This window comes from Pavona decussata, unplaced genomic scaffold (genome assembly GCF_977016875.1).
Source record: "Pavona decussata unplaced genomic scaffold, jaPavDecu1.1 SCAFFOLD_127, whole genome shotgun sequence".
Taxonomy (NCBI): Eukaryota; Metazoa; Cnidaria; class Anthozoa; order Scleractinia; family Agariciidae; genus Pavona; species Pavona decussata.
Genome location: NW_028145541.1, coordinates 2,094,262 through 2,114,150, shown reverse-complemented (window position 1 = coordinate 2,114,150; position 19,889 = coordinate 2,094,262). Strand labels below are relative to the sequence as shown.

The following is a 19,889-nucleotide window of genomic DNA, read 5'->3' as shown; positions in this document are numbered from 1 at the left end:
CCAGCTAAAGAGAGACGCATGGGGACGAGTGAACTTTTGTGTGATATATTAGAAGATATTAGACTGGATCAACATTATGATTTCGGATTAGAATTAAGTGATGATAAACCGTTAGGATTAAGTTAAATCACCTACATAACATCAACTTAAACTTTTATAATGGCTTACCTTTTAATTCGTAATGGTCCGGTTTCGATCCTTTTCAATGCTTTTGATTTTCTCATTTATTGTAAAAAAATCATTTAGATGCTTCAAGTCCATGAAAAATGACCTCAATGGGGTGTTAGCAGGAAGTAAACAGTTCTTAAATGCATTCCCGCATTTGCTTTAGGAATGTAAAGTGCATAGCTTCACCAAATCAATTCTGTTTTATTCCGTATTGCCGAGTATAGAGATCCATAGAGGCTGATTCTCCTGTATCGCGGAAATTTAAAACTTTGACGTAGGCTAGGTAACAAGAAGCCATTGACACTGCTGGGAAAACCACCTTAAATTTTAGTAAACAGGAAAAGTATGAGTCTAGTCATTTAAATAGCGAAGGTGTAATTGCTTTAAGTCTGAAAATCATACACGTTTGTTTGGGACGCCTTCATAGAAACGTCTCAAAAATTCCTGAAATCTCGCTATTTTAAAAGACGAAACTCGCAAACTTGGTCTTTTTATTAATTTAAAGGTATCCTTTTCAACAGTATCTGACGTAAACCGTCATAAACTCACGTCCGATCAAAATTTGCAAGTCAAGCTGTGGACTGTATTGAGTTCATGGTGGTCAGTTTACTCATCGATACTGAAGAGAATTATTATACTAAGGTTATACTACAATTAGGTTCAGTAACCATATATATGTAACGTTAAAGGTTAGTTCTGGGTTAAGACAAATTTTTAGCGTGTTAATTAAACAATGCTCAGTTTAGTGCGGACATCATTATAAGTTGGTTAGGAGTGGTGATATTTAAGGGTTATTGAATCATATAGTCATCTTTGGCTACCAGTATAAACTGGCTATTAAGGTAAATTGCATACGCATTCCGCGCAACATACTCGCGTGTTTCCACGTTTCAATGTTTCGAGAGAAAGTAGAGACCGCTTGGAGTTCAGTGTAGAAGAGAGGGACAAGCAACCACGATGATCGTGCCTTGAGGTATTTTATTAGACGCTTTTTTAAGCTTGTCAATTACACACACTGTTATAACAATATTACGTGACACTGTTAAATTAGCTTCTTTCATCGTGCTTTAAGGCTAATTTTCACCCACCGATTTATCGACCAAGTAGGCTCAATCGCACGGGACAATTTTTCGGCTGATTCCTTTTTCTGTTGCTGTAGCACGGAATGAAAATCAGCCTGATACAAAAATCTGTACCACTGCCGCAGTTTTTAATAAATTGGGCAGATATTCGTCCACTCATCACTCATTTTCTAAGTCGAATTAGGCCAAATCGATTCGTTATATCGCCAGTACATGAAAATTAGCCTTTAATCGCTGTCTTACACGTTTGGACTGAACTCGTCCCAGTCCCTAAACCACTTCTACATGCCTTGGCATCATCTTGTTATATTTCCGCCTTTACTTGAAGAAAGGAGGCAGTTTAAAGTGAAGTCAAATTACATGTACTGGATCATGATGATATGTACTGATCTGTCACAACTGCCAAGTATTATGCCTAATTTAAACACTAGCTAATCTATCTAGGCACGACGAAAATTTCAGTGTTATTTCCCTCTTCCGTTAGTATTTCGTTCTCAAAGCAACAAATAGGTAGTTTTATGACTGAAAAAACACGGTTTACATGGTAAATTGCAGCACATTGGATTTATTGTGAAATAAGGACAATTCTGATAAACACATGACGTAATTTCTGAGGAAAATGACTAAAAATTCGGTGCTAGGATGTTAATCAACTCAATATACAAATGTTCAAAATGCAAACTCAATTCCTTGAGTATTAAAGCCCCATTTCATGTTGAAAAAAGTGAAAGGAATTTCAACCTTTTCTGCTAGTATAATTGCTGTGTTTACATGTTATATATCAAATAAACAAAGATTTGACTGATAAGAAATCAAATTGATGAAGAGGACTGAACCACAACAAGGTCCTGTTTTTGTTTATTTCTATCAAAATGAAGAATGGGTTCAAACGTTGAAAAAAGTTTGTTGAGTTGCTTTACGTTCGATGTTCTCTGTTTGAAATCTGTCGTTTTAGCGCGAAGGACTATCAAAATAATTGTAATCGGATAATTATTGGCTTAGTTCCAGACTACATTTTGTGAAATGATGTGTGGTTGCTTTGTTTTAATTTTCGTTGCGTTTTGATTCGCTAGGAAAAACCACGTGGGACATGATTCAGCCAATCAGAGTGGAACAAGTACTTGGCATTTCAGTCACGTCAAAATTTAGAAGGGTTTGTTGGATTTTCCCGCGCAGATAACAGTACTTCGCGTTTTGACTTTTAGCTTTCTTGATTGGCACATTATGATGGGAAAATCTCTATAAAATAACGCATATATCACAACATTAGAAAAAGTACAGAAAAGTATCCGTAAATACAGAGAACTCTATTGCACAAGTAAGATGAAATTTGTGTCTTTTGTTAGAAAAGTACGTTGTATATCATTAGTTTGTTCACGACAGGGAGAAGTTCTAACAACTTCGTTCGCTGTTGCTAAAGCCATATTACTCGGTCATTCAGCCGTCGATTTAATAAAAAAAAAACCAGCTCAATTCTTAAATTTATCGTTTTGTGCTGCGAATGAAAGAAATAAATTCAAATACTCCCACAATCATAGGATGCTTATGAAAAAAAGTGAAAATATGCCCTCGTAAGAATAAATTATGTTATGCAACTCTCCAAACTTGTAATGAAAAGCGAAAAATAAGCACTGATACACTGAGCTCCACCGCAAAAATGCTTCTTAAAATGATCACTGCGTTTTTTATCGTCCATTTAAAATGACACCATTTAACTTTTAGGTCAAGTCACAAAGTTAATGAACTCGAAAATAAAGCGCGTTGTCGTTTGCTGCAACTCATAGAAGCTAATCCTGTTGACTGCTATGAATGTTAGCTTGCAGCTACACAGGTTGAGCCTTGGGCAGCGGTTGTCTACAAAAGAAGAAGAGTGGTGTAAGAAATTACATGGGTTAAAAGCATACAATTCTTGTGAAATCAAAAAAGATAGTTATCAGCCTCGATTAGCTGCAGACAATCTCGTACCCAGAGTCCTCAGGCTCTTTGGCCAGTGGTTGGTCGCCAGTCTCCTGGCGACTAACCACCGGCCAAAGAGCCTGAGGACTCTGGGTACGAGATTGACTTGCGAACAACTAAGCAACATAAAAGAAAATGCTGTTGTTGTCGAAGATATACAGATGAAAGAGTGCTTACTTTTCCATCTCCGTGGCCTTGCCATCTTTGTCTGAAAAAGGAAAATAAAAACATGGCATTAATAAATGCTCAAAGAATTTGAGTACTTTTATTTGTTAAGAGAAAATCGTCACTTTTGATTTGCTGAAATTCCTTGAAATATTCCGACTAAAGTAGATTGTTGAAATAATACGTATTTTGCCTAGCAAGTTTAGGAAATCATTTTGCAACCTCGTTCCCAGGGTCTCTGCTCTTCACGTTGCTCCCTTGGACGTGATGAGGAGGGACCCTTGGCCGAGGTTGGTCACTTTGAATTTAGTTCAAAAGAATTTTGAATGTGCTGTTTACATTCACGACATTTTGGACTCTTGGATACAGATTTGAGTAAATTACCAGGGTTTGACTTTGGTGTTCTCCAATTTGGTTTTGAATTACTGAATTTGCTGTCGAATTTGCTCATTTGGGGTTTTCCAAGCCAAGAGTTAGAGGCAAACTTTCATCCCATATTTTTCGTGGAAAAGTTTGTCAATTTGTTCTTTGGTACTCAAAGAAGTGGCTACTGAGTCAGCGTGCCATGGCTGATAAAGTGTCTTACTCTACTCAGTCGCCATACTTACAGTCGTCTTTCCTCGAGCCGCCTCCACCGCAAAGGGCCTGGTGACAACAAAAGATGACTCCGCACGAGTTGAAGAAGCAGCAGAAGAGATCAATAGTGATGAGCACTATTAAAATGACAGCAATGACAATGCCCGCGATAGCTCCTGGTCCGAGTCCGGCTTCTGTGCGAGCTCCAACTTCGGGTTCATCTACAAGGAGATAAACGGAACCAAAACACTTCCTTCAACGTCTGCACACAGGGTACCCAACCCATAGCGCAGACTTCAGTAAACCACAAAACCAGTCTTATTATACCTTCCAAAAAACGTTATTTATAGAATACTGCAGTACAAACGAGTCAACTCTGAGTATTACGAGTAAGTTAAGTATAAATTAACGAGACAAATCCCTCTAGATATGGTTTTTATAATACTTTTGAATTCAAAATCTTTCAAAGCTTGTAGTGATTTTTTTAAAATCTACTTTTATCTTGGAAAATGCAAAACATTGATTCCTAAGATAACGAAAAGTAGATCCTAAAACAAAAGCTTAGAATTTTGTTTAATTTCCGAAACTGTTTGAATCGTTTGAATTTCAGTTATAATCGGGCGAGAGGCCGGCCATCTCCCAGGCTGTCACGACTGCACTGCCTGCTGGGGATTCCAATATGGCCACTGGCGGTGAAGGTATGGATTTGTATGAGCTGTTTTTGTGATGTTTTCTTGCGCAATTTAGTTGTGAACTAAGGCAATTTACTCTATGAGTGATATTTAACTAGTATGTATGACGTAGAAACTATTTATTTTCAAGGAAGGCCTACACTTGTGTGGACTGACAACGAATCGTAGTAAGCTTAATTTTTACTTTGAAACGAGAAACAGAAAAACGAACAAACAGCGAAACTTTAAAACATAAGTTTAAGCTTAACTCAAACTTAAGTCGGTAGCATTTAACGTGACCTGTCTTTTATCTCAATTGCGGCTTATCTTAGAAAACAAGCTGATATCAAGTTTCGACCTCTTTCAAAATGCGACTTTCTCTTGATACCGTGTAGCATGAAAATTTTGCGGGAGTTTTATTTTGCGGATTGGCGATTTTTTGTGGTTTGCGGGAACACATTTTTGCGGTTCGAGATGACTGAAATTTCTGCTGGGAACTAATTTTTGCGATACTCTGGTTCAAGCTGCAGAACAATTAAGTGGAAGAAACCTGAATATTTTCAACTTTTATTGTACGGTCAATTGAGTCACAGTTCACTCTAGTTACATATTAGAGACATATCACTGAAATACCTTACTGCGCAAAGGGACTGAACAACAAAAAAACAAAAAGCCTACCCCTACCATGCACAGCCAAACACTGTTTCGTTAATATGGTTTGCCACGACGCTATTGCCGTATATTATTTCATAAGAAAGCAGTATGAATGTTTGAATTACCGTAGCTGAAACCTTTCTATGCATACAGAGGGGCTTTCGAGTGAAAGATGTGCTTTGAGACCTAACTGGGAGCGGCCTGTTAAAATGCAAAACTATGCCCTATTGTTACGCAATGAGACAGACTCAGTCAATAATAATAACATTCTTGTTCAGTTGAACTTCTGCACTTCTGTGCAGCCCGTCGCAGAAGCGCCAATAGAACATGGTTGGCCTGATGCACGATTCAAGTCTGGAAAGTCGATGGAAGTTGATGGAAAATCATGTTAATGTTCTTGTTTAAGTCCAATGTATATCGCTCCAGTGGCAGAAGTCTACTAAAGAGGAGTTTTAAATTTGACTGAAGGGAGTTAATTTTTGCGGCGTTTTATTTTGCGGGTGTTTTTTTCTGCGGAAACTAATTTTTGCGGATCGAGGTCAATCCGCAAAATCCGCAAAAATTAGAACGCGCAAAATTTTCATGCTACACGGTAGTTTTGAATAGCACTTCAACTTGGGGAGGGAGGGGGTTTCTTCGTCACCCCTTGGGAATTGGGGAGCTCAAAATTATCACCCAATCTCAGACCAAAACACTTAAATTTATACTCAATATTTTCAATCCTCAATAGCTTTTTTGGGGGGGAAAGGGGGGAGGGGAGGGGGATGGCAAATTACAATGAACTAATGCCCATCCTCACCCCTTGCCCCAAGTTTGAACTTCTCCCTTTGCAAATAACAGAAATTTATTGCAGCAGAAATGTTCCTCTTGATATTGAGTTGGAATGTACATGCAATATTACTGGTATTTTAAGTCTTAATTTAATACACTATGCTAAGATAATTAGCAACATGGAAGGGTTTTTCGAATACAAGACAACAGGAAGTGCACTCTCTTATCACATTGTTTTTGCTGGGACTAGCTTACCTGCTGTGTTCAAAATCCAAGGACTCTGACGTTGGTTCCAAAAAATGTAGAAAGTTGTTCTGCACGGTAGATGTTAGGCTATGACACGACCAAAAAATGGCGACCAGGAAAAAAGGTTCTTGGTCTTTTGTTGATTAATTATAAACTGTATGAATGGCCTCCATATTTGCTGTTTCTCAATCTGTGAGCCTTAGTGACTTGTTACCAGATTGATGCCACGTTAAATCGATTTCTCAAAAGTTGAAGTCATCGAGTGTGGGCTTACCACTTCACACATGAGCCAGGCGCAAAAATTGTTATAAAAGTTGGATTAAAAACAGCATTGAACCAGAATTGTGAGAAACACAGTTTGTTCTTTTATAATAGTTAGTATGTGACACGATCAAGGTTTATACAGTGGTTTATTAATTAATATTGTAAGTGTGATGGTTAATATTCGGACTTGATGTGAGGATTAGAATTTTTTTTATTCAGGGTTAACAAATTGTATGGTTAACATTCACACACTGTTATACATGGTTAGCAGTTTTGTTTTGTTAAAATGATGTGGTCTTGGTGGTATGATCCGTTTAGTGTTATTTCTTTGTTAGGGTCAAGGTTATGCTCTGTGTAAACAAATAATTCTATAGAGCTATTTCTGTAATATTTTACAGATGAGGTTCAACTTGAACATTCTCTTTGCCCATGAAGGGTTGCCGTTAGCTCAGCGGTGCGATCGTAAAAGTAAAGAAATGGTTGGATTTGAATCATAAGAAATTGAAGGATTGATTGCGTGCACACAGGTCTTGCATTTTAAAACCACCCCAAGCTACCGTTTATCTCAACATTGTGATATTTAGCAAACTTAAAATTAACACTATTTGTTTTTCAGTTTCCTGAAAATGTACAAAATTATTTAAATAGCTGTATTTTTTAAAAAAAAGTTGTCTGGCACATGGTTAGACATTTAAGGGTTTATAATTTCCTTTATTTAGTCTGAAGCAAACCTGTATCATATAAGAACATTTAAAATTATAGGTTTAATGTTATTTTAATTATCAAGAATTAGAAGTTATGGTTATGAATACATAGGGGACTACTGATTATGGACAAACTTCATCTTGTTTAGTGAATCATCCAGATTAATATAAATCTTATTCTTATTTAAGAAATGTCAGGTATACCAAATGCATCAATAAGTGATTTACTTTGTATGAGTAAATGGATTTAGCCTTTGTGAAATCAGTGGCATCTGCTTGCCTTATGCCTCTCGCCCCAGTTTGTTTTTTATCGGGTAACGAAATGTAAAACATATAGTAAAATGCATTGGTACTATTTCAAATAATTAGAAACAGAAATCCAATATTTTTTTTGTGCAGCTAATTGTACATGTTTTTCAACAATCAGCAGACCCCTATCAATATTTGCTGAAAGAATTTTAACTTACTTGCAGCTGTAGTGGTTAGTTTGGTTGATTCCCCAGAAGCTACAACCAGATTCAAAGAGATGGCACATTCAGAGAATTGAATAAAGATTCTCAATGCTCAAGACTACACGGCAGTCTGATGATTAAGTGAGAAATGGACATGTACGATGATTCTACACATACATGTACGATAGAAAGATATAGGCAAGGTTGTAGACGGTAGACTGTGGGATTTTCGAGACTCGCACACTTCAATCAAACTTCCACCATCTTCGTTTGTAACGGTGAGCACAACATGGGGAGAGTGCCTAAACTACTGAGGGGGCCCCTAGTCAGGATAGACCTCCCTACTCCTGCTCCCCTCAGTAATTTAGACAGTCTTCCCAGGTTGCGCCCGCTGTTACAAACCAAGATGGTGGGAGTTTGATCGAAGCGTACGAGTCTCGAAAATCCCACGGAAAAATAAGAGACTGTGAACAGCCTAGCAAGGCTGAATGCAGAAGTAAATGGATGAAGTAAGGATTCCATGATTGTTTGAAGAAGCCATGAGAGAGAATTTGTCAAAGTAGGCAGACATCTGAGAATTTTGGCAGGCATTTGTACAGGATAGGAAGTGGAAGAAGGTGGAAAGTTAAACTTGATGCTTAAATTATGCTGCTTAAGCTTTGGCACTCAGCTTCCACTTTCAAGTGAAACCACTGAATTTAACCTTTTTCAGACGAAAACCTTGAATTGAAAAGCAGTGATGAGGATCTCCTCAATGGAGCAAAAAGAGTTGTAGCTGCTACTGCTGCTGACAGAAAAGCACATTCCAGAAGGGAATGGGTAAAATATTATTCTTTATTACAAACCAACTGGTGATTAGAGCCCCTCCCTTTTTTACAAAATGCTGCTTAATTTTTTCAGGGAACAAAGCTTGCAGCAAGCACCAGAAATGACACTTGTACAGATGAAGAGAAAGTCTATGGATATGCTTGCATTGTTTATGCATGCATGAATGAATGGCAAAAAAGCACCAACTGAGAGACTTACAGTATTCTACAGTTGCTGGCCGAGGTTCAGTGACCTTGGCTGAAGTGGGAGTTGAAGTGGGTTGGAAAGGTTTTCCTGAAGGAACTACAACAAAGCTTGTAAGGTTAGTGCCAGTTTAAAACTCAGAAAGTTCTAAGGGGTGCGAAATGGTGAAATGGTGAAAGGGGTGGTATCACATATCTGTAGTGTTACTTTGAATAGCCAAAAAACTTAGTTGTATCCATGGAAATGTGAAATAATTGGTCAATTTTGTTACAATTACCTTTCTAGTACACAGAAACAAGTGTTCATTTTCTTTGGCTGCGGATGGCTAGGATTAAAATGGACTGCAACTTGAAAAAGCTGGCCAATTTTTTAAGTTCTTCCTGTTCATTTTGGAGATATTGCTAAAACGTTGATGATAGTTAGTTCATCCCAGGAGAAATCACTTAATATTTTCTTCTTGGTGCTCTAAAGGCAATTTGCTGTTAGAGAAAGGTGCTTGTCAAATATTTGAGTAGTTTTACCAAAACAAAGAGAAATCTCTGTGACAGTGTCCATTTAACTTAACTCTTTCAGTAACATCGGAGACCCTTACTAACCCTTATTATTACAAAATTTGACACCAAGTCTTGACTTTCTTTTAATACAAATGCCAAGACACTTTGTTGTATTTGATCATTTTATGACTTGAGCTACTATAATTATACTCTGATTCATGATATAAAAACACTTGTAGCATTCTTTATAGCCTATGCGAGGTTGTGTAATTCAGTTCAGTTCAGTTCAGTTTGGGTGGGACTGTTTTAATTTTATTATTGAAAGTTTTGTAACTACAAATGGGAATGTCCAAAGAAAATGTCAAACGTAAATTTTCAGGAAAGGAGATTGAAATCCACTGATAGGTTTGTTAGGTTGAGGTCTGCTTGCAAACATGTGTGAGATCAGGAGGGGAGGAGGTGGAGGGGGGCTTTCAAAGTGTATTAATTTTTAACAGAAATGTAATGAGGAAATTAACCCTTTAGCCCCCAAGAGTGCCAATTGGCACATAATTCCATAACTCTTTCAATATTTGACAGATTTCTATGAATTTTTGACACAGAGATGATCTTGTGAAGATCTACTCATTAAAAGGATAAAATCTTAACCCCCTCCCATATGTGATATGTTGACCACCCCCATAACTTTTCAACTTTTTTCCCCTAGAAGTGGTGGGTCTTAGTACATCTCTCACATTAATGAACATGTTGAGAACTGCAAAATGAGCTATAGTTTAGAGGTATACCTAATATACACAAGGATTGGGACGTTTTTGAACTTTAAAATTTTTACGTTTTAAGGCCATTTATCTCAAAGCCATAACTTTTCTCATTCATAATTATATCAGTTATAAACTACATTCATGAGTAGCTTTAAAATGGTATATCATACATGCACATTGAGTCTGTAGTCTTGGATCTGGAGAAAATGTCGTTTTGCCTTGGGGGTTAAAGGGTTAAAAGGAATGCACTATTGGAAAATGTGCATCATTGTTTATGTGGAAAACACAAAGAGAAACAAAGAAACTGAACAAATATTGGAAACAAAAAAGGACTAAAGAACAGATTGCAAAGTAGTAAAGGTAAAGCCAAGGGGAAACAGCCAGCTAAAGTAATGTTACAAAAGAAAAGGAAAAGCAAATTAAAATAGCGAGACAAAAAAATTAATTAAAACAAAAAGATGCATAAATATTTTTCATGTAATGTTGTGTTTACCATAAACTAAAAAAAATTAGGAAAAAATTATTAATGAGGCTGACTAGTGTTAAAAAAATTATGTACTTCAGATCATTTCTCAAGGGGTTAGTTTTTAAGAAGCTAAGTTTATAGAACCGTTAATGAACTGTAATTTAATGGACTAGAGTGTTATTGTTTTGGATTATACTTGTCTTTTAAAGGTATTTCAAATGCAATGTTCTATTTAATTAGTATAGAATTTAGAGCATGTTTACTGTCTGCCATTCTCCTTAGTGATAATAAAAGTATATTAACTACAAAAAATAAATAATAATAGTAATAATAATAATAATAATAATAATAATAATAATAATAATACACCAAAAGACACCAAAAGTATAATTATAATAAATAATAATAATAATAATAATAATAATAATAACAATAACAACAACAACAACAACAACAACAGGAACAAACATGCACATTGTCACCTACTTATGTATGCACATCAGACAGACAAATGAGCAAACCTTTTACTTGCAGCTGTTCATTTTGAATGTCTCACAAACATTAAGTGTCTTGGAAAAGCATCTTTGTATGAATTGACATCATGTCTAAATAAAGCTTAACTTGACTAAGCAACAGCGCCAAAAACTCTTTTATAATTTTGAATGTTGCAGAAATAAAAATTTCTCAACGGGAGAGCATCTTTGTATCATTGATATCATGTCTAAGTAAAGTTAACTTGACTAAACAGTGGCACAAAGTCACAAATTTGTTCCTGAACTGACCACACACAACAAAAAGACACCAAAAGTATGCAAAAAGACATCTTCCATCCGCCTGTCTCAGACTGATATGGGTTCATAAATACCTGCCTCGCATTCCATACAAGATAACTTCACTTACATGGGATCACGCGCTTTTTGTTTTCTGTTGTGTGTGTGCTTGATGTGCGTTTTCCGGTTGGGGAGGGATAGGCTAAGAGGACAACCAAGTTTTTAAGTTAGTATAAAAAAATATGACATAATTTGACATTTTTTCACGTTCTGTAAATATATGTTAAGTGCCAACAGTGACTGCTACTTTGATAAGCATAAATATACGTGCATAGTATTTTGTCGACTGAGTAGTGAATTCCAAAGTGTACTCAAGTTATTTTGCTTCAGTAAACAAAAACATAGTAAGTATACTTCTTCAATATCGGTAAATGTTGTTGGTATGTACATAAGACAATATAATTTAACCCATTCATTCACAAGCTCAAAACATCAGTTTTCTTAGCTGACTGTCGCACATCTTTTTAGAGTCAGCTCTGAGAATTAGCAGCTCATTAAGACAATAAACCATCATCGATCCTTATTGATGATATTTTGATCTTCTCTTCTCCTACATCTTTAACAGTGTTTAAATAACACAATGAGAAATTAGATTCTAATCATTTCCGGCAGTTAAAGGATTCTATAGCAACACAAAGATTTGCAACAACAATCAAACAGAAAGGGATAAAACTTAAAAACGAAGGAAATGAAAGCAAAATTCATTAGAAATACATCAGAGCTTAATTTATTTTTGTCGCTAAAAATATTAGTGAATCAGACACAATTAACTTGTTGTTTCTTGCCCTCTCAATTAGATGCACCAGCATAGCAGCATGATACTTGTTGAGTTCCATAAGTTGTCATATCATAGAACACAAAGTACAACAAATAAACAAAAATAAAAACAAAATAAAATAAAAAATTGACATAGAGTAAAGGTTTGAACAGAACATACAGAAGAGAAATGGACAGACATTTAATTCTGTTTAATTTTTTTGTTAATTTTTTAGCTGCTTTATATTTTAACCCTAATTTTTTAGTGAGCATTATATTTTATTGATCATATTATTTGTGCCAGAAGATTTAAATCATGGGTTTTATGTCATTTAGCATTATAATATTTTAGTTTCTAGACAAGTTTTGTTTATATTTAACTTCTTCATGCATGTATCAGTGGTATATGATTTTATTATTTATTGATTGCTAGTCTTTTATAAGTAAACCTGACCTTGAAAACCATACAAGTGTCACTATGAAGTAACAATAAGTTCTAAGCAATCTGAACATCTTAATTTCAATAAACAGACTACCACTTTAAAGAAATTATTTATTTAGGTATATCAGTTTTTGGAAGAGTTTCATAATTTGGAATTTAATTTATGGAACGGATCTTCAATAAATCCTTGACAGGTTTTGTTTAACAAGACAGTTTTAAGATTTTAGCACAGTTTTTTTGTGTTCGTAAAAAAAGGAAAGGTGAATTTGCTTTATATTGCTGCATATAGTATTTCATTATAAATTATTTCATGATTTATCCCCTTCATGATCTTAGTTCCCCTCTGTATTTCTTTTTTATGTTTCACATTATTTTCAATGATGACGCAAAGAGTAAAACATGTAAGTTAAACATTCTCTTAGAAGTTTTGATTTCCCCCCTTGTTCCCTTTAAGATGGAACAAATTTCTGTCAAAAATACACTCCCATTCTAAAGCCTATTTTTTATGTGTCGGAAAAATCCCAGGTGATCGGGGATTTCACTGTTTCCTGACTGTCCCAAACCTTTTTCTGAATAATGACAACTGGAAATCATAGACACCCCCTATCGTCTGGGAGGGTTGCAGACAAATTGGGAAAATTGGGAGTGTTTCTGTTATCATGATGCGTCCCAGATTTTTGCGATGGTTAGTGATCAGTCCCGACATATGAAAACTCAAATTTGTACTGTCGGGGACGTTGGCGACAGTTTTAGCTCATTACCAATCCTCTAAATTGCTTTGCTCCAATTCCCCACTTCCCCCTGATAAATAAAAATAGCGCCTGTCACCAACGAATATCTCAAATCTGGGACAGACGTCTGGCGATTTCCCCACATCTCGGCAAAATCTGGGACGATCGGAAAACACTGAAAACCACTGAGACTTTCCTGAGATATGAAAACTAGGCTTAAGTAGCAATCAATAAATGGAATGATTGATGAAGCTGAGGAATTACAATGACACTTACTTGGCCCTGTACCTCCAGTTGTGCCTTCTGAGTCACGGGGAGGGAACAGAAATGGAATAAATTTATATTTTAGAATATGATTTAATATTTGAATTATCTTGTTCAAAATATTGACTTCATTTTACTGAGTTTTATTTTTGATATAATTTTTAATTAAAGTTCCTTCCTGGAACTTTAAAACATTTAGTACGTGTGTTAAATTGTAGTTAAGTTTGGTCAAGTTTAGTTTCATGTTAATACTTGTTAATTTGCGAAGCAGGTCAGATTCGCACCAGAAAAGTACGGTAGTTTTTGTCAGTTAGTGAGTTACTTTGTTTAGTATGAGGATTAAGTTCATCATTTAGAAAAACAATAAAATTGTTTGGGAACAGCTAAGCAGATTAAAACAAATTAAAACACAATCACATTGTATTAATCTCCACACTTACAGTAAAATAATAACAAGTTAATACAACAGCTAGCTGGGCAACAAACATGCATAAAAACTGGTAAAATAGATACTTTATTCTCAATTCACAGCCAGGGTGTTCACTTTGTTGGTTGGGATTTTGATGAATGCCACTGTCACCAGACTTACTGCGTGTACTTAAGGGATGGGATGGAGGGGAGACTCAGAGGAGGGGAAGAGAGGGGAGGGAAGGCAGGGATAAGGAAAAAGGTATCAGATCTTTCTCCTTCCTGTATTCCTTATTCCCACAACTTTTAAGCCTGGTTTTCACTAGCGACACAAGCGCAAGCATAAGAATGCTTATTTCACAGTGAAAAATGGCCTCAACACAAGCATAAACACAAGCGCAAGCGCAAGGATCAAAATTTTTCCTTTTCTTGTGCTTTGCTTATGCTTGCGTTGCATTCATTTTCACTTGACATAAAGCTTTTATGCTTGTGCTTGTACTTGCACCTGAGCTTGCATCGCTAGTGAAAACCAGGCTTTAAAGCTCCTTTCCTTCAGATCCCATCACCTCCTTGGCACCTGTGCAGAACGATAACTGCACATGACAGACAGCAAGATACATTATTTGAGCATTGGCCCGTACACATACATGTACTGTAAAGCAAAGTTGGCTGTGAATGCTGAAAATGTAGCTAACAAAATAAGCTTACAGGTATTTGATGCATGAAAATGTACTACATTCAAATGTAGCATAAAACTTACCACCCGCCTTCCTCACTCTGAATGTCATGGTGTCAGGCTCGCTCAAACCGGCTCTGTTCTTAGCAAACACTTTGAATTCGTACTCTGCGCCACCCTCGAGATTATTTACTGTGAGTTGGGTTGCATCGATGTTTTTTTCATCAAAAAATACACTAGCATCTGTAATTGGCTTCTTCCTCCATTCCACTTTGTATTTGATGATACTATCTAAACCATCATAGTTTGGCTTTAACCAGGTTAAAATGAAGGTGGAGTCAACTTCATTTTCAGCGTTGGTAATTGTTGGTTTTCCAGGCACGCCTGTTAAACAAAATTAAGGCTGTTTAACCCCTTATATCAAAGAACGAATTCGCCTTTCTTGTTCTCATACTTTTCTTATAAAAATACTGGGGAGAAGTTATTAAATATCAAAAAACTTCACCTTGGGTGTATATCCTTAATTCTCATAACCTCAGGGTGGAGTAAGCATTTATATTACAAGGAGAAATATGATGCTGTTCACTGTTAATCAGCTAAAGTATATAGTATTGTATAGTTCTAGAAAATAGAAAATATCATTCCATAACCCATATATTCGATGCCTTGTCTGGGAATTTAACCCAGGCCGCGTTTGTGGGAGGCAAGTACTCTCAGCACTGCGCCATCCCTGTTTGACCCAATGATATTTATATTTTTAACCTCAGCTAGTATAGTATTGTATAGTTCCAGAAAATAGAAAATATCCATAACACTCCCCCCCCCCCCCTCCTCCACAGAAGCCCAAACATTTAAAGGAAAATATGATGCTAAATGGAAATTTCCAGTAGGGTTGAGCGGGGGTCTTAGAAAAACATCCCTTCAGTGGGGGGAGGTATTGATACTTTTTGGAACTAAACAATGGACAATGGAACAAAAGTGCAATAAGGAGGCATACTGGATGTGTGTTTTCAAACAAGTTACTGTTATATGATACTTGTCTTATTTAAATTGGCATGGCATAGTTAAAAATCTGATGCCACTCACAGTATTTTTTTGTTGTGGCAAAAATTGTTTCCTTTTTCCCATAACCAACATCATTTCTTGCCATGAGTTCTACTCCATACTGTGTTTCTGCCTTAAAGTCATCGTAGTTGATGTCTGCTTCACGTAAATTTCCAGCGACCGTCTCTTGATGCCATGTTCGCATGGAATCTTTACGAACTCTTATGACATAGTTTGTAATGACCATTCCTCCATCAGACTCAGGATGGTCCCATTTCAGTGTAACATCTTTGCATGTTGTGTTGGCGAACACTTGACGTGGTGGGCCGGGAATAACTGAGTACAAAAGCAATTAATTATTACTTTGCTTACACCAACCTTTTACTGCACACTTTTCATGTCAAAAAACCTCAAATTTCATGTTGAAAATTTTGGCCCAAAGAAATTTTTGCATGTAGGGAACTGAATTAATTTCATAGGATAGTCAGTCTAAACTTATGTGAAATATATAGTGTTCATACAAACTAAAACTTTTGAAGGGCTTGCTGCAAAATGATGAAAAATTATATATAAGAAATTGAAAAAAAAAAGGCTCCAAACTTGCCTAGTTTTAAAGATTTTTTGCTCTCAACGCTAACACATGTTTTTCTACCAAGGCTGACTATGAATTTTGCCATTGCTTTGGCGTGTTTGACATGGTTAAATCCTTAGAAATTCAGACAAAAAGCAGAATAATACATATTGATGATAGAGAATCTGAAGTCGTTTCCCAGGCAGTCAATGATGTTTTCTGTGGTGAGCCAAAGATTATTTCTAAACTAAAGCAAAAAGAGAGATGGACTTAAACAACCTACCAGCGACCTTCAACTCCACCAAAACACCATCATTTCCAAATGTATTAACTGCAGAGCAGTTGTAGTTCCCAAATAGATCTTCAGAATCAGTAACTTGAATAGTGAAGGAAGCAGATCCGTTTCCACTCGCAACCTCTGTTCCATTTTCGTTGACCATTTTTACTAAGGGTGCAGGGAACCCAGAGAATTTACATAAGATGATTGTAGGTTTCCAGTTTCCCATAAAAGAGTAGACTGGATTTGGTGATGGAAGGAGTTTGGGTGGTGCTAAAAGAGAAAATAAATGGACATGCAAGCATATCAGCAATAAAATCATGGTGAAAATATGTAATGAAAAGGGGAATTGGAAATTGAAAATGTTGGTCTTCAATCAAGGAGTAAAGCTGCCAGTCAAGAGGACCCGTTATTTGTAGGTTTATTTTGATAGCAAATATTCATTCAAGGAGTTTTTGAAATGACACCAAACCCTGTGCCACTTGCCCTTTAACCTACAGTTTCCTGTGTGGCATTGTGCAGTTCCAGAAATATTTCCATACCCACCTTATGGAAAGTCATCAGAAATTCCTAAGGGGAGGGGGACTTGGGAAAGCAATTCTTGCTTTTCTTTACATAGTATACCTTTGCCTGGTTGTTGGCAGGGTATTGAAATTTTTTCAGTAAGCCAAGTTTTAAGGTTCATGACCATCAAGAGAGGTTGACATTTCTTTAGTAAGTTCACGATTGTCAAGTAAGTAAGTTCATGTTTATTTTGCGTTATACAGGGCCCCCGTTAATACCAGTCCTGCGACTGAAGGGATCACTCTGTTTAAATATGAATTATTATTAAAAGGTTGGTAATGAGACCTTTGGAAGTGAAATATTGAACTGGACTAAGGAAGGAAATTGGAAATAAATTTTAAGCTGAATTTAAAAGGGGTGGCAGTATCAAACTGTTTTCTGTCTTTTGCAAAAAGAGCCATTTTCATCAGATGAGGTTTGAAGATCAGGGGCCCTTCCCTTTAGTACAAATTTTTGTTTGGAAAATCCAGAATTTTTCTGTGTCATGGAAAGGATTTTTTCTATTTGTTTCAAACTCCCACATTCACTGGTACAACCGTAGATCAAAAAATAATGTGGCATAGTAATGCAAGAAGACAACAATGAAAATGATAATTTTGTGCAAATAAAGTGGTGTGTGGAATAAGGCCCCAAGTGACTTTTGATGTAAGATCAAATTCTCCTTTTGTACCACTAGTGAATACAAGACAATGTGGAAGGAGAATCTAGCAACTGATCAGAAGTAACTTAGGGCATTATCTGGTTTATTTGCGAGGCACCACCTCCTGGATTAAGACCTAAATTAAAATAAAATGAATACTCAGCATTCGTTAAGAGAGAAAAAAGTGTGGCATGGGCACTTTAGGACTAGCGTCCATGTGCAAGGGTAATCAAGTTCAGATTCCTTGGGAATTTCCTTGTTTTTTGGAATGTATGACTAAAGCTAAAATAATAACTTTCTTTTATCAGTGAGTATTTCAATACATTTAATGCAATGAAAAGAAATATCATTTCCGGACATTTTCAGGAGAATCCCAACAATTTGCAATAATAAGGACTGACAAACTTACAGTTGACATTAAGGCTTATTGTCTGTTCCTCCACAATGATCTTCTCTTCACCATCCATGGCACCATTCCTGGCTCTGCAGGTGTACTTTCCACTGTTTTCCCATTGGACATTTCTAAAGCTGATTTTCTGAACAATCTTGACTCCTTCCGTTGCAGACTGCAAGAAAAACCCAACAACAATGACAGTACATCAGTGAGCTTCAAATAAGTTACAAACATTTTAGAACTGAGGCAAAATTTGGAGGATTTGCATGGAGTCATCAGAGCATAAAAGTACTAATATCACCCCAAAATTGCAACCAGACGCTGATTCGAGGCAAAAGGCATTTTTCATCGTGCTCCAAAGTTCTGATCAACTTAACCATTAACTCTTAATATCAAAGAACAAATTCTCCTATCTTGTCCACATACATATACTTTTCTTACAAAAGTACCTGGGAGACATTAAAATATTAAGAAAATTCACCCTGGGTGAACATATCCTTAATTCCAATGAACTCAGGGATTGAATAAGCATTAAGAAATAATAAATAATAATTAATTAATAAAAATTAATAATTATTAATTAATAATAATAATAATAATAATAATAAATTCATAATTAATTTTACAAGGAGATATTTGCTGCTGATCACTGTTACTTAGGGCTTAAAGAGTTGATAAATCCCATTTAATTTCAAAAATTCAAATAAATGTACTCTAATTAAACTACATTTATGATTTTGGTTGTTGAGACACATTGGATTGGGTTTTAGTGAGGTTTTGTTCATTAATAACAATTTTATTGTTGACATGTACAGCTTCGATATACATAGTGTCTATGTGCCTATGTGCACATGCCCAGTGGACACCAAAATAAGCAGTTTTGTTGGTAGATTTTCTGGGAAGAATCATGAAATCATGACCTGAAATGACCGTTCTGAAAAGGCAATGTTAAATGCATTATATTTTGCAGTTTACCCATTGATCAGGAACACGCACACCATTTTGGTCAAACCATTCCACTGTTGGAGCTGGTAAGCCTGTCACTTTACAGTCTAAGACACGATCAGCACCTTCATTGACCACAACGTCTGTCAAAGGCGGATCAATTTTTGGAGGTGCTGAAAATATAAAGAAGGTACATATTTGTTATATCTATGTTTACCGGGGGTTTTATTAGAAGTAAAGGTTTAGATATACATAGGCAAGTGAAAATAAACGATAAAACCAAACAACTTTTCGGAGTCATCATGACGCCATTGACTTTATTTCTATTACTTTGAACTTGATAATGGCATCATGATGACTCCGAAACGTTGTTACCGGTAGGTTTTATCTTTTATTAGAAGCTCAACTGTTTAGATTATGTTATAAAACAATATTGGTAAATATAATATTCTTTTTAGGTATATAGGGTATTACATGTTATTTTCTCCTAATGGATAAAGTAAGATTTTAATTCAGCCCATAGCAATTAATTTCCATTAATCCTTTTGCTGTCAAATCACTGCCACATGTCAATGTCACTATTTAATGAGGTTCTTTGGTTTTGTTCTTGTCTTTGTACAAAGTAATTGGATACGTGTATGTTCTTCCATGGAGTGAGGGTGGCTATACTCCTTGGAATTTTTTGTGGGGGTGTGCCGCCCAGTTCTCCAAAACCTGACCTGATTTCAGACCAAAATATGTAATTTTCCAGTGCCCCTTTTCAGACCTGGCTTGTTAACTTCATGGCCATGTTCAGACTTGGCCTAAGTAGACAATAGGATCCTGCAGACTTGACTACAAGTACAAGATTGAGTGCAAGTATGACTTCAAACTGGTTTGCGTGGCTTATAAAACCGCTTGTCACAC

The 19,889-nt window shown here is 36.1% G+C and overlaps 1 protein-coding gene and 1 long non-coding RNA gene across 10 annotated transcripts in view; one reads left to right on the top strand and one right to left on the bottom strand.

The window, feature by feature from the left end:
- LOC146469177 (neural cell adhesion molecule 1-A-like) overlaps nt 1-19,889 on the bottom strand; it is a 38,637-nt gene that overhangs the window by 4,977 nt on the left and 13,771 nt on the right. For 2 of the 9 annotated variants that reach the window (XM_085123834.1, XM_085123833.1), the window contains exons 6-17: nt 19,014-19,156; nt 18,054-18,210; nt 16,447-16,713; nt 15,635-15,928; nt 14,633-14,932; nt 13,477-13,503; nt 11,342-11,413; nt 8,736-8,819; nt 7,725-7,763; nt 3,980-4,168; nt 3,384-3,414; nt 1,130-3,104 (exon numbers count right to left, since the gene is read on the bottom strand). In XM_085123834.1, the coding sequence (XP_084979960.1) occupies nt 3,074-3,104; nt 3,384-3,414; nt 3,980-4,168; nt 7,725-7,763; nt 8,736-8,819; nt 11,342-11,413; nt 13,477-13,503; nt 14,633-14,932; nt 15,635-15,928; nt 16,447-16,713; nt 18,054-18,210; nt 19,014-19,156 (1,634 nt within the window). In that variant the 3' untranslated portion in view covers nt 1,130-3,073. Of the gene's footprint in view, nt 1-1,129; nt 3,105-3,383; nt 3,415-3,979; nt 4,169-7,724; nt 7,764-8,735; nt 8,820-11,341; nt 11,414-13,476; nt 13,504-14,632; nt 14,933-15,634; nt 15,929-16,446; nt 16,714-18,053; nt 18,211-19,013; nt 19,157-19,889 lie in introns of those variants that run through there. The other 7 variants (XM_085123835.1, XM_085123837.1, XM_085123840.1 and 4 more) reach the window with 7 other exon arrangements.
- LOC146469178 (uncharacterized) lies at nt 5,904-19,146 on the top strand. The gene is made up of 4 exons (XR_014867330.1): nt 5,904-7,571; nt 7,731-8,528; nt 8,610-8,838; nt 19,009-19,146. It is a non-coding gene; the product is annotated as an uncharacterized LOC146469178 (long non-coding RNA).